Source organism: Macaca mulatta, chromosome 7 (assembly GCF_049350105.2).
Source record: "Macaca mulatta isolate MMU2019108-1 chromosome 7, T2T-MMU8v2.0, whole genome shotgun sequence".
Lineage (NCBI taxonomy): Eukaryota > Metazoa > Chordata > Mammalia > Primates > Cercopithecidae > Macaca > Macaca mulatta.
In genome coordinates this window covers 178442683-178456222 of record NC_133412.1, presented here as the reverse complement: position 1 = coordinate 178456222, position 13540 = coordinate 178442683, and the positions used below count along the sequence as shown (strand labels likewise).

At 52.3% G+C, this 13540-nt stretch overlaps 1 protein-coding gene across 2 annotated transcripts; it reads left to right on the top strand.

Annotated features, from left to right (window-relative positions):
- Positions 1-724: 724 nt before the first annotated feature.
- CDCA4 (cell division cycle associated 4) lies at positions 725-12333 on the top strand. Of its 2 annotated transcripts, none has more exons than XM_015144604.3 (2): positions 725-1043; positions 10289-12333. In XM_015144604.3, the coding sequence occupies exon 2, from the start codon at positions 10295-10297 to the stop codon at positions 11018-11020; it is 726 nt and encodes a 241-aa protein (XP_015000090.1). In that variant the 5' UTR covers positions 725-1043; positions 10289-10294; the 3' UTR covers positions 11021-12333. The 2 variants fall into 2 exon arrangements, with proteins under 2 accessions (XP_015000090.1, XP_077798167.1); XM_077942041.1 differs by having other exon boundaries at positions 965-1831.
- Positions 12334-13540: the final 1207 nt, after the last annotated feature.

The window sequence follows — 13540 nt, the reverse complement described above, 5'->3', positions numbered from 1 at the left end:
TGCACTGAGACTTCTTCCTGCCCCTGCCTCGGGCTTTGTCCTAGCCATTCCTCTCCTGGAATACTCTTCCACTCTTCCTTTTGGTGCTTTAAGACGCCTCTTATCCTAGAGACCTATGTGAGCAGCGCCCCAACGTCACTCCCAGCTTTTTCCGACAGCATTTCAGCATTAACCACTGACCTTGGCGCATCCGCATCTGCGGATTCAGCTGAGGATTCCCCCACCACCAGCACAGGGTTCTCAGCTGCAGCCACGCCTGCCGGGCCTGCTGCAGGCGTTCAAAGAATATTAGACTCTTGTATCCTATTTAAAACCTTTTCCACTAAGAGATTTAAAACACGTGTTTCCCTGCTTTCTACTTTCACGTTACATTTCTTACGTGTAAACCTGGGAAGCCTCTAGAGATAACCGCGGTTTCTGGAGAGGCTGGGATAGACTTCGGAGCCCAGGCCGCCCGGGAACTGCCGTTCCCGGCTCCTCCCCACCCCGGCACGGATCCCTCGGCAGAGAAGTTAACCTAGGCAGAAGGGAGAGAGGATCAGCCCCTACCAGGCTGCCCCGCCACGCCCTCCCGAGGGCACCACGTGGGCCCCCAGCGCAGGCGCATTCAGTTTAGGACCCGACGTGCGGAGACCTGCGAGCCGGCGGGGCTGGGCGGGGCCGGATTGGGCGCGGGGAGACCTGGGAGCCGGCGCGGCGTGGGCGTCGCGGGGCCCGGCGCGGAGGCGGAGGCGGGGGCGGGGCGACCGAGGGCGCGCGCGAGCCCCAACGGCCGTCGCCGCAGCGCGGGAACACGCGCCGCAGATGCCCCGCCCGCGCGGGTTTGAACAAGAGGCCCCGCCCCCGGTCCGTGGGTGGCCAATCAGTGGGCACGGCGCGCGGAGGGCGCAGCGTCGACCCTTTGTGGACGCTGAGTGGCGGTCGCACGCCCCGCCCCGCGCCGGCGGGCGCTCCTCCCTCAGCGGCGGGAAGCTGGTGGCGGCGGCGGCGGCGGCGGTGGCGGCGGCTGAGCAGAGGAGCCGGCGGGCGGCCTCGCGGGTCAGGTGAGCGGGTCTGGCTGACCGCGAGGGCGTCTACGGCGGCGCGCGCGTTTGTGCTGCCGGGCGCGGAGGAGCCCGGGGGCGGTACGCGGAGTCTGTGGCTCCTGGCGCTGGCTTGGGTCCGGGGCGGAGGCGGCGCTCAGGGTTCCCGCTGGGGCTGCCGCGGGCGCCCTCGCCGCCCTCCTGGGCGCTGGTTCCACCGCGGGGTGGCCGCTGCTGAGGGGGCCCGGGGAACCAGAGGGGCCCGGGCCGCCGTCTGCGTTCCATGCGGATTGCGGAGCTGGGGCTTCGTCGAGGCCTCCGGGCGGCCCCACACGGGAGCGACTTCGCGAGGGCCCGGCTGGGGTACGCAGCGGCGTTTCCTGTACCTCGGCTCTAGTTGCCGCGGAGGGAACGCCGGGCGCGCCCCGCCACGGCCGCCCCCGCCCTGTCCCCGGCCGACCTCACTAACCGGGCCAGGGCGCGCTGCAGCCCCCTCAATTGGATCCCGGCCGCGGAGAGGGCCGAGGATGTGGGAGGAGGCCCAGACCCCGGGCGGGTCGGCCAGCGCCGTCTTTCCTGGGCTCCTCCGGCGTTCCGAGGTGGGATTAGGAAGAGTCCCCGAGACATTTGCAGAAGTCAGAGGCAAGCTTCCCTGCGCGTTTTCAAACGCTTCTCGTCCAGTAAACAGGATCGTCGTGACAAAGGCTCCTACAGCTTGCTGGAATAGAGGGTCTCCGCTGCCTCGCCTCTCCTGTGGCCTTCGTGTGGGACTCACGAGACGGCAGGACCCAGATAACCGTTCTCTCAAAGTGAGCCACAGAAAAACATCGCCTGTTCCCAAAACTTAGGTTTTATAAACTTTCTACGTACAACCACTCTATTTTCAAGTGTCACCATGTTTTATAATTAGGGTGGAAATCAACACAAAGTGAGTTACACCCTTTTTCTAGGAAGAGTGGTAGGCTTTATCTTAGAAAAGGGGCCAGGAAGTTTCCCTCAACTTGCCATTGGAACATGTTTTCAGGGAAAGGAAGGTGTATCGTTCCAAGTAACAAAAGTACCTGAAATTAGCTGGGCGCGGTAGCTCACACTTACCAGCACTTTGGGAGGAGGCCTAGGCGGGTGGATCACCTGAGGTCCCCAGTTCGAGACCAGCTGGCCAACATGGTGAAACCCCGTCTCTACTAAAAATACAAAAATTAGCTGGGCGTGATGGCGCATGCCTGTAATCGTAATCCTAGCTACACGGGAGGCTGAGGCAGAAGAATCACTTGAACCCGGAAGGCGGAGGTTCTCCAGCCTGGACGACAGAGCAAGACTCCGTCTCAAAAACAAAACAAAACAAAAATAACCCCTGAAATTAACGTATCAGTAATTGTTCAGGAACAGCCTCCAGCAGACTGTAGTGGAAGGTGGAGCTCCCACTCAGTAGATCTCAAGACTGAAGACCTTGCTCCTCTTCTTCCTGTTTTTCCGATAGAGTATTTCAAAGCTTATCTGATGTGTGAGAAATGGAAATTGTTGATAATTTGCTTAACCCGAAACTTCGAAGTGGCTGCAAGTCCAGCTGTGAAGGTGACAGGTTAGGTCAGAGTTGAGTCTGTCCCCAGCAGTCCCAGCCCTATTGGTCAGAATCTGGGAATCTGCATTTTCAGCCAGCCTCATGGGATTGCTCAGCCACGAAGGTGTGGCGGCTGCTGCTGTAGTGAAGGGCCGGTCCCTCAGCTGTACTCTGCTTGCCTGAGTAGCACTGCGGGGCTGCTCTCTGCTGGCCTCTGCCTCCGTGGGCTTAGTTTACTCTGTCCCTAGTGGCCTGTAGGCTGTCCCACCTGCCATGTCAGACATATCTTCAGTCTGTCTGACCCTCTTGGTTTTTCTCTTTCTGGTTGATGCTTGGTTTAGAAGCCTAAGGGCGGTGCTGGGAGTTGACTGAGGGGTGAACGCCTTGGCTGTCCCGTTGACACCCTGTGGAGTTGGTGGGATTTTAGGCATTTAACTAGATGTGTAGAAGGAGCTTCAAAACTGAGCAGGGGGTCAGGCATGGTGGCTCACACTTGTAATCCAACACTTTGGGAGGCTGAGGTGGTCGGATTGCCTGAGGTCAGGAGTTGGAGATCAGCCTGGACAACATGGTGAAACCCCGTCTCTGCAAAAAATACAAAAATTAGCCAGGTGTGGTGCCACGTGCCTGTAGTCCCAGCTACTCAGGAGGCTGAGGCAGGAGAATCGCTTGAACCTGGGAGGTGGAGGTTGCAGTGAACTGAGATTGCATCACTGCACTCCAGCCTGGGGGACAGAATGAGACTCCTTCTTAAAAAAAAAAAAAATTGAGCAGGGAGCTAGGCTCCACAGCCCCGCCCGTATGGTATAGGGCCCTTCCTTCCATATTAGAAGGAGTTAAGCAGCCTCAGGCCAGAGTCACACTGGAGGCCCTCAGGGAGCTGGGCCCAGCCCAGGCATCCCTCAGGGCTGGTCAAGATGATGCTCTTGGTGACTTTGTCCCAAACACAGATATGGCCCAATTCAGGGTGATCCTCACAGGCCAGCTTCTCCGGGCCCAACCTTATCCTCTTCACCCCTGAACGCACGTTGTGGGTGACAGCTCTTAGGGGTCACGCGACTGTAAAAAACACCTGTGAGCTTTACTCCTTTTTGTATTAATAGTAATAAACTTGTTAGCATTTTAAAATATTGGGTACAACACAGAATTAGCTGCTGGAGATTTGGAACATTGGACAGCAATGATTTGAAGTGACTGAACAGGAATATTCTCATGGTACCAGAATGGGATCTGTGGATGGGATGAGATGCAGTGGAGGATGATGGAGATTCTCTCTCGTCCCTTGTAGGACTTATATAACCCAGGCACATCTACGCAGGTCCCTGGGTTACGCAAGTGCTACAAGGGGCGAGAGAATCTCCATCATTCTGGAGGATTCCCTCTGGCCCCTTGTAGCATTTCCCACCCGGATGGTGGCTACCCTTCTGTGTTTTCACAACTTCCATTAACTTTGCCTGTCCTGAAGGTTCGGATCAATAGAATCCTACAGTACGTATTTTTGTGTGTGTCTTGCTGCTTTTATTCAGCATAATGTTTTGAAATTTATCCATGTTGCATAAATCATTGAGGTTTGTTGCTGAGTTGCATTCCTTTGTCAGAATACGCCAGATCGTGTGCATTCAACTTATTTTAAGTGTTTTTTTTTTTTTTGAGATGGAGTCTCACTCTGTCGCCCAGGCTGGAGTGCAGTGGCGCGATCTCTGCTCACTGCAACCTCCGCCTTCCGGGTTCAAGCGATTCTCCTGCCTCAGCCTCCTGAGTAGCTGGGACTACAGGCATGTGCCACCCCACCCAGCTAATTTTTTGTATTTTTAGTAGAGACAGGGTTTCATCGTGTTGACCAGGATGGTCTCAATCTACTGATCTTGTGATCTGCCCACCTTAGCCTCCCAAAGTGCTGAGATTACAGGCGTGAGCCACTGTGCCCGGCCTGTTTAAGTCTTAAAAGAATGCTTGTGGCTGGGTGTGATGGCTCATGCCTGTAATCCCAGCACTTTGGGAGGCTGAGGTGGGCGAATCACTTGAGGTCAGGAGTTCGAGACCAGCCTGGCCAACATGGCGAAACCCCGTCTCTATTAAAATGCAAAATTAGCTGGGCGTGGTGGTGCACACCTTATAATCCTAGCTACTTGGGAAGTTGAGGCAGGAGAATTGCTTGAACCCGGGAGGTGGAGGTTGCAGTGAGCTGAGATGGCACCACTGCACTCCAGCCCAGGCGACAGAGTGAGACTCCGTCTTTTAAAAAAAAAAAAAAAAAAGAATGCTTACAACTGAGAGAGATGAAACTAGGCCAAGGACCGCCACCCCTCCCCAGGAGCCTCTCTGGAGGCTCACACCTGCTGGTCCTGCCCTTGAATAGACAGAAAAAAATGTTCCCTGTTTTCTGAATTTCCTTTCAGTGTGATAGATCTCACTGACTGTGCATTTAACACTCCTAAATTTTATAAAACGGTTATTTCTTGGGCATTTTTCCAAGAGAAATGAAAAACCAATGTTCATGCAAAAACATGTTCTAGAGTGTCCTTAGTAGCTTTATGTGTAATAACTCCAAACTGGAAACAAGGAAAAAGTCCCCTTCAACTGGGGCGCGGTGACGCTGGGCTCCGTCTGTGCCTCCAAATCATACTCTGTTGTGAACTGTTGACACACAAGACAGTTTGCAAGGATCTCAGGAGAATTATGCTGAGGGAGAAAAGCCAACCGCAGAAGGATGCTTGCTGTGGGATCCCATTTATGCCACATTGTTGTTCTGACCCAGAGCTGAAGGGTGGCATGGCCAGAAAAGGACCTACACAGGGAGGCCAGGGTGTCTGGCCCTGGCAGAGAGCAGCTGTGGAACAGGATAGGAACACAGAGGTGGAGCTTAGTGGAGGAGGGAAGGAATGCTTAGCTGTGGGGCTCAGAGACTTGGAAAAGCAAGAGGAAGCTTTACCAGCAAGTGTGCAGAAATTAGTGCAGGGGAAGGTTGATGGATTGTTCCACCTTCTTAGGATGCAGTTTGATGTTTGTCAAGCGTCTTAAAAATGTACCTGCACCTCACCCTAGTAAGTAGAGTCGAGGCTGAGGAAGCCAAATGCTAGAAATACCAAAGCACCTAAAGTTAGAAACTGGTATCATTTGTGATTGGGAAAATTGTCAGTAGTATGAAACTTCCCTCCCTTATGCAGAGAGGAAAGTGCTGGGAGAAACAGCTGGAAAGGAGGAACCCAGGAAAGGAAGAACCCAGGTGGTGACTTTTTTTCTGAGTGGATAGGATCCTGAGAGGAAATTTGTTTTGTGGTTTTTGATACTCTTCCAGATTGTCTACAGTGAGCTGTGGAAATAAGCAACCAGGTGAGAACAGGCAGAGGCTGTTTATCCAGAGCTTACCCTAGCAAGGGTGCGGCCCTTCTCCCTTGTGATTGGCAGAAACTCATAGGCAGGCGAGGGAACAGGAGAGCTTTACAGTGGAAACCAGGGAAGCTCAGGGATGGCTGATGGAGGCTGCTGACTTGGGGGACTGGGGTGGCTGGTTAGAAGTGGGGTTCCTGGCCTGGCACAGTGGCTCACACCTATAATCCCAGCACTTTGGGAGGCCAAGGTGAGTGGATCACCCAAGGTCAGGAGTTTGAGACCAGCCTGGCCAACATGGTAAAAACCCCGTCTCTACTGAAAATACAAAAATTAGCCAGGCCTGGTGGTACATGCTTGTAATCCCAGCTATTCGGGAGGCTGAGGCAGGAGAATCCCTTGAACCTGGGAGGTGGAGGTTGCAGTGAGCTGAGACCATGCCACTGCACTCCAGCCTGGGTGACACAACAACAACAGAAAGAAGTGGGGCTCCTATGAGATGGCTTAGAACACATTTGGCTTTCTCTGGTTGGTCCTAAATTGGAAGCAGGGACAAAAACTGGAGAGGTTGTCAGCTAATCGTGTCCTGGCCATTTTGGGCTGCTTGCTGTGGAAATGACTGTTTAGCTTCCTAGAGAAAGCAGCCAGGCTTCCTGCAAGAATGACGAGGGCAACCCGGCTTCCTGGCTGGTTACTGAAGGTAAAGGGCTGCTTTCGGACCACTTGCCGCAGATTACGGCTGATAGTTCTGCTTCTGTGCGTGGTTCCGCCATTGTTTGTTGGTGTATTCCCTCGCTCAGAGCAGCTGTTAGGGTGATTTCCGATGGTCACAGATTCCTAGTGCTGCCCTTAGGACTGCTGACAGCACCAGGCCAAGCATTTAATTCATCCTCTTAAGATCCCCAATGGGAGGTTCATGACCTGGCGTTTCTAAGGACTCAGAGGAAAGGAAAGTGGGACCCAGAGGATACTAGGAGCTTGGGCCAGCTTCCTGAGCTGGTTGCCAGTGTGGTTGTGGGTCTTCTTGGTCTGTCCCATTGGTATTCTCGTTCCTTCTGTGAGTTGCCCTCATTGTCCTGGTCAGCCTTGCTGACCTCTTGTAGACCCTACATTATGGGGGTTGTGCTGCTGGGTGTCCAGAGTCAAGGGAGGCAGCCAGGGGTGGTTCTGTCTGTAAACTTGGGCTGAATGCATGCTGTTCAAGAGGATTTGGTTTGGGTCTTAAATTAATCCATTGTTATGCAGGCTTGGGATTGAGATAGGGTTGAAAGAGAAACTAAAAACCCAAAAGGTATAGTGACTTCCCACAGAGGAACCCGTGGCACTTCATCTTTTCCTCAACACAGGGTGTCTTTTGTAGTTTGACATAGCCTTATGTTAATTCTCAATATACTTAGCAATTTTAAGCCAGTGATTTAAACAATGTGGCTGGGTGTGATGGCTCATGCCTGTAATCCCAGCACTTTGGAAGGCTGAGGTGGGCGAATCACTTGAGGTCAGGAGTTCGAGACCAGCCTGGCCAACATGGTGAAACCCCATCTCTATTAAAATGCAAAATTAGCTGGGCGTGGTGGTGCACATCTTATAATCCTAGCTACTTGGGAAGTTGAGGCAGGAGAATTGCTTGAACCTGGGAGGTGGAGGTTGCAGTGAGCTGAGATGGTACCACTGCACTCTCAGTGGATTGGGATGAAAACCTCTGAAAAGTTAAATTTGTGGCTGACACAAAGAACTTGAATATTTACCAGAAGTAGTTGAAATGTTTAAATGTGTTTTGGTGGTAAAGTGTCCTTCATGTAGAGTTAGTTGAGAAGCTGGTGTATGCAGGTGTGAGAGGTGGTGCACAGCCGGAGGGTTGTGCCTGTGGTGACACTTGCATGCTGCTGGGGAAATTGGTGTTGTAGGGGAAATAAGCTAGGGTTATGTAAGTTTTATTTTAGTTTTAATTTTGAAATAATTGTAGAACCAGGGGAGGTCGCAGAGCAGTGTTTAGGAGGTCCCGTGTGCCCTTCCTCTGCTCCCCAGGGTTGGCATCCTCATAGGATGCACAGCCAGGCCCCAGGTCCATGTGATCACATGGCTGCTGCAGGCCCATGTGCGTGTGTCCCGTGCTGTGCAGTCAGAGTGGAACCACCCCCACAGCCCAGGAGCAGAAGGGCCCTCACCCCCGAGATCTCCCTGCACAGGTCCTTTTCTAGCCATGCCACCCCTCAGCTCTGGGTCAGCACTGCAGTGTGGCATAAATGGGATCGCACAGCAGGCACTCCTCTGAGGTTGGCTTTTCTCCCTCAGCATAATTCCCTTGTGGAAGGATCTGTTGTGTGTATCAACAGTTCATTCCTTTCTATTGCAGAGTAGGATTTGGTGGCATAAATGGAGCAGAGTGTGTGTCACCATGCCCAGGTGAAAGGGACGTTTTCCTTGTTTCTGGTTGGAGTTATTACAAATAAAGCTGCTATGGACATTCTGGAACATGTTTTTGCATGAACATTGGTTTATTTCTCTCGGATAAATGCCCAAGACGTCACTTAGTTTTAAAACATTTAGGTGTGTTAAATGCACAGGCAATTGAGATCTATGACACTGAAAGGAAATTCAGAGAACAGGGGGAACCTTTCTTCTGTTGATTCAAGGTAGGACCAGCAGGTGGGAGCCTCCAGAGGGGCTCCTGGGAAGGGGTATGGTTGGCAGCCAGTTCTCCCGCACTGCAGAACCTCCCATCCTTGGTCTCCAGACCCCGAGCAGAGACAGCATATGCCTCCCATACCCCAGCTTTCCAAAAGCAACCTGGGTATACCCTGGTCACAGGGAGCCATCAGATTGACTAAGAGAAAAAGAAGTTCCAAAGTTTGCATATTCAAAAGATTGTAACCCTATTTATGCATAACTTGATTTGAAATAATATTTCACTACATCACAAGCATGAGAAGAGGTAAACTTAATCATGTGTGAGATGCTTGTCCTGTCAGACTCTGCCGGCCAGTGTGGCCCTGAGCCAGCTGTCATCCTCCCAGCTCCCCACAGGCGGCACTGGCTCAGAATGGCACCTGTCAAAAGCCAGAGCCCACCCTCTTCTCTGCTCTGCCTTTAATGCCCCAGAGATATCCCAATTTAGAATCAGTTAAAAAAAAAAGTTTGCACAGACTTGTATTTCTAAGAGTAGACATGGCCGATGTCCATCTAGTGCATCTGTGCTGTGCGTCTGAGTAGAGCCTGCTCAGCAAGGCTGAGCCTCAGGTACCAGCCTGGAGTTGCCCAGGTCTGGGGTAAAGTCCAGGAATCTGCATCTTCAACCAGCAGCGCCATTGCTGAGACACATGCTGAGAAATGCTGCCTTGGCCAGCTGTGGGCTGCCACAACACACTGGTGGGGAACCCCCCTTCCCCCCGCCCCCCCCAACACACACCTTGCCATGTTTTGGTTCCTTTGAAGAGAAAGGAGTTGGGATGAGAGGGAGGAGGTGGCCCCTGAAGCCATGGTTGTGCCAACTCGTCAAGAGCTCTCCAGTGGAGGGCATTGACCCTGAGAGATGTCAAGTAGAAAGCAGCCAGGCAGAGCCTCTGCACCTTGGGAGAAATGAACTGGTGGGGGCGGGTGGGGGGAGCCAAGGAATGGGTGTGATCCCTAAGGCACGCAGCATGGGTGGGTGTGGGAACAAGGGGCTGCCCAGGGCCACATGGGCTCTGCCAGGGGACCCTGTGTCCCTTGGAGAATTGTGCACGAAACACAGCCCACTCGCTGCATGGGAAGAGCATACAGCCCTGCAGTCCTTCCCCTGCACGTTCCTGGTGGCACAGCTTTCCAGCATGGCTGTCTGCGACATATAGAGGCTTTTAGTGAAAGTATTGAGGGGGAAGGCACTAACCCTCTGAACACAGAAGTGACTTTGTCCCAGGCAGGATCCTGAGGGAAGTTGGAATGGTAGGTGTGTGCGCCCGGCCCTGTCCCCAGCCCTGCGCCCTCTGCAGGCTGGCATGGTTCACATTCATCTCATGTTACCCCAGGGTCTCTTCTTTTGTATGCACTACAATTTGATTTTTTGATACAGATTTTCAGCCAAGCTGTCAAACACTTATATTTCTCTTATATATTTCTCCTACTTTTAGTTCATTTACCTTTTGTTGCTGGAGATCACTGCTGTGGTACAGTTTAGAGGTTTGTTGTTTCTCACAACGTGACTCTGCCTGGATTAGACAGGATGGCAGCTGATCTGAGGGGGTCTCCCACTGGGCTCCACATCTCAGCTCTGACTTCCCTGCCTGTTACAGAGTGACTGCTCCTTGTGTACAGTCAGGGCAGTCAGACGGAATCCAAGGGGCGTTGTCTGCTAGAGAGTCTGCTGTGTGCTAAGTGGTATCTTCCTTGGTTTCTGCAGGACACAATGTTTGCACGAGGACTGAAGAGGAAATGTGTTGGCCACGAGGAAGACGTGGAGGGAGCCCTGGCCGGCTTGAAGACCGTGTCCTCGTACAGCCTACAGCGGCAGTCGCTCCTGGACATGTCTCTGGTGAAGCTGCAGCTTTGCCACATGCTTGTGGAGCCCAATCTGTGCCGCTCAGTCCTCATTGCCAACACGGTCCGGCAGATCCAAGAGGAGATGACGCAGGATGGGACGTGGCGCGCAGTGGCACCCCAGGCTGCAGGGCGGGCGCCACTCGACCGCTTGGTCTCCACGGAGATCCTGTGCCGTGCAGCGTGGGAGCAGGAGGGGGCATGTCCTGCCCCTGGGTTGGGAGATGGCCACACACAGGGCCCAGTTTCTGACCTTTGCCCAGTTACCTCAGCGCAGGCACCAAGGCACCCGCAGAGCAGCGTCTGGGAGATGGATGGCCCTCGAGAAAACAGAGGAAGCTTTCACAAGTCACTTGATCAGATATTTGAAACGCTGGAGACTAAAAACCCCAGCTGCATGGAAGAGCTGTTCTCAGATGTGGACAGTCCCTACTACGACCTGGACACAGTACTGACAGGCATGATGGGGGGCGCCAGGCCAGGCCCCTGTGAAGGGCTCGAGGGCTTGGCTCCAGCCACCCCGGGCCCTAGCGCCAGCTGCAAGTCTGACCTGGGCGAGCTGGACCATGTAGTGGAGATCCTGGTGGAGACCTGAGCAGGATCCCTGAGCGCTCACAGCCGCCTCTGACGCATGGACACGTGAGCACTGGCTCCCACGGAGGGTGCGCCTGCCGCCAGCGGCCCAGCCTTGCTGCCCTGTCTGCTGATTCTGAGAAATCCCAGAACAGCCCATTACCAGTGGGGTCTGCAGCCCCAGGCCCATCCCACTTACTTCCCCCCTGTGGAGGGCCAGGCAGAGGCTGTTCTGGAAGGCTTCTGTCTCTGGGCCAGTTCTCATGTCCCCACAGCCCTGGGACTTTTGTGTCTCTTTGTGTCCCCCACTGTAGAGGACGGCAGGCCACAGCTGCATCAACCTCCTTTACATTTAGATAGGTGAATTTTTACAATTCAGTTTTATATGTTTTGGGCAGTATTTTGTCTTAAGATATATTTTTTAAACTTTTTATACCTTATCTCTTTAGATTTTTTCAGCTATTTTCTTAAAAGTATATTTTTTCTATAAACATCCTTTGCTGCTACATTAGAACTTTTATAGCCTAAACAATTGCAGTTGGTGTGTTTCGTTTTTTTAAGGTTTAAATAAGGGCTTTTTTTTTTTTTTTTTTTCGCAGTGAGCATCACTACAGTCTGAGTCAACAGTGTGAATGTATCATGTTTTACTTTAAGTGTGTGTGTGATGATACTTCACTATGTTCTGTGCTACAGGGAGACCTGGGTGAAAAGCAAGAACCGCACACAGCTACACTTTTTTTGTCGTTAGAAAATCTGTGGGAGCCACATCTTCCTAGACTTAAGTGTAAATTATGGAGGATTTTATTTATGTCTATTTATATGTAAATGTCATTGAAGACAAAGGTCAAATATTTGTCTGTTTGGAGATCACGGGCACCAGTTGGTCTTCAGGGACCTCAGAACCCCTCAGTGGTGCCTTCTTAAGGCAGTGTTTCTGGAGGCTCCCGTCAGGGTCAGCCCAGGCACCCGCCCTGGGTGAGGAAACAGCATTGCTGCTGGATGAGAAATGCCTGCACTGCTCTGTTAGATTGGTGCTGAAACAAAAGGTTAAGGCTAGGTTGAAGTCTAGAATGAAAGAGATCTGAATCCTTGTTGTCATTCATGGCACCTTGATCTGTAGGGCCATGGGTGCTGCCGCAGGCAGGGAGTGAGCTGGGGGTGCCTGCGGCCTTCCGCTCCTGCCCCGCCTCACCCCACAGGCTCCCTGTTTCTCACGCTTTCTCTAACTTCTTTACCCCTTAGCCAAAAAGGTGTGTTTTCTTTTGTGCATATAGCCATTCTTAAATATCAGTGATGTAAACCTTACTTTATTAAAAAATTATCCAGCAAACAAAATGGGAATGTGGCGTTAGTTACGGCCTGACCCTCCAGCGACCTTTCTGCAGGATCGGTTCGGCTGTGTTATCTAATGGTGCTTTGTAAGGTGGGGAAAGGAATTTCACTTGGCTGCATTATTAAATGGACGCTGGGTTACTTTTATTCCCCCCCACACAGGGTTGCAGAGCAAATTATTTTTACCTTGTTCAGCACCTGGCTGGGGCTGGGGGTGTCCACGACCTCTGACAGTCCCCTGATGTCGAAAGTTAATCCTCATGGACCCTAGTTTAAAGGGTATGTGTTTTATAGCAATAAACCTAAAGCACTATTTTGTTTCTGTATAGCATTTTTATCTTTTAAAAACATCATTTGTTCAGCATTAGTAGTAGTTGTAGTGCCTGTTTTGGTAGCCTTTAAAATTATAAACCGCTCAGAGAATGTGACTTTGGGGACCACAGAGACAGGAGAGAACAGCTGCTATGACCTAGAAGTGTAGCTGGAGCCTCATTCCCTGGACTGTCATCATGTTCACCTGTGATACTGTACAGCAAAGCCCACTTGTTTCCGCCGTGGTGCACAGTGGCTGAGTAATCAGCTGTTTTCCTAGCATTTCTCTACAGGTTTAGTCTGTGTGTGTGGCGTTTTTTGTTTTGAGATGGAGTCTCGCTTTGTTGTCCAGGCTGGAGTGCAGTGGCGCAATCTCAGCTCCCTGCAACCTCTGCTTCCTGGGTTCAAGTGATTCTCCTGCGTCAGCCTCCCGAGTAGCTGGTATTACAGGCACTCACCACTACACCCAACTAATTTTTTGTATTTTTAGTAGAGACGGGGTTTCATCATGTTGACCAGGATGGTCTCAAACTCCTGACCTCGTGATTTGCCCGTCTCAGCCTCCCAAAGTGCTGCAATTACAGGCGTGAGCCACCACGCCAGGCATTTTTGGTTTTTTGACAGAGTTTCACTCTTGTTGCCCAGGCTGGAGTGCAATGGCATGATCTGGCTCGCTGCAACCTCTGCCTCCCAGGTTCAAGCGATTTTCCTGCCTCAGCCTCCCAAGTAGCTAGGATTACAGGCAGGTGCCACCACGCCCGGCTAATTTTTGTATTTTTAGTAGAGATGGGGGTTTCGCCATATTGGTGAGGCCGGTCTCGAACTCCCGACCTCAGGTGATCCACCTGCCTCAGCCTCCCAAAGTGCTGGGAATATAGGCGTGAGCCACCGCACCTGG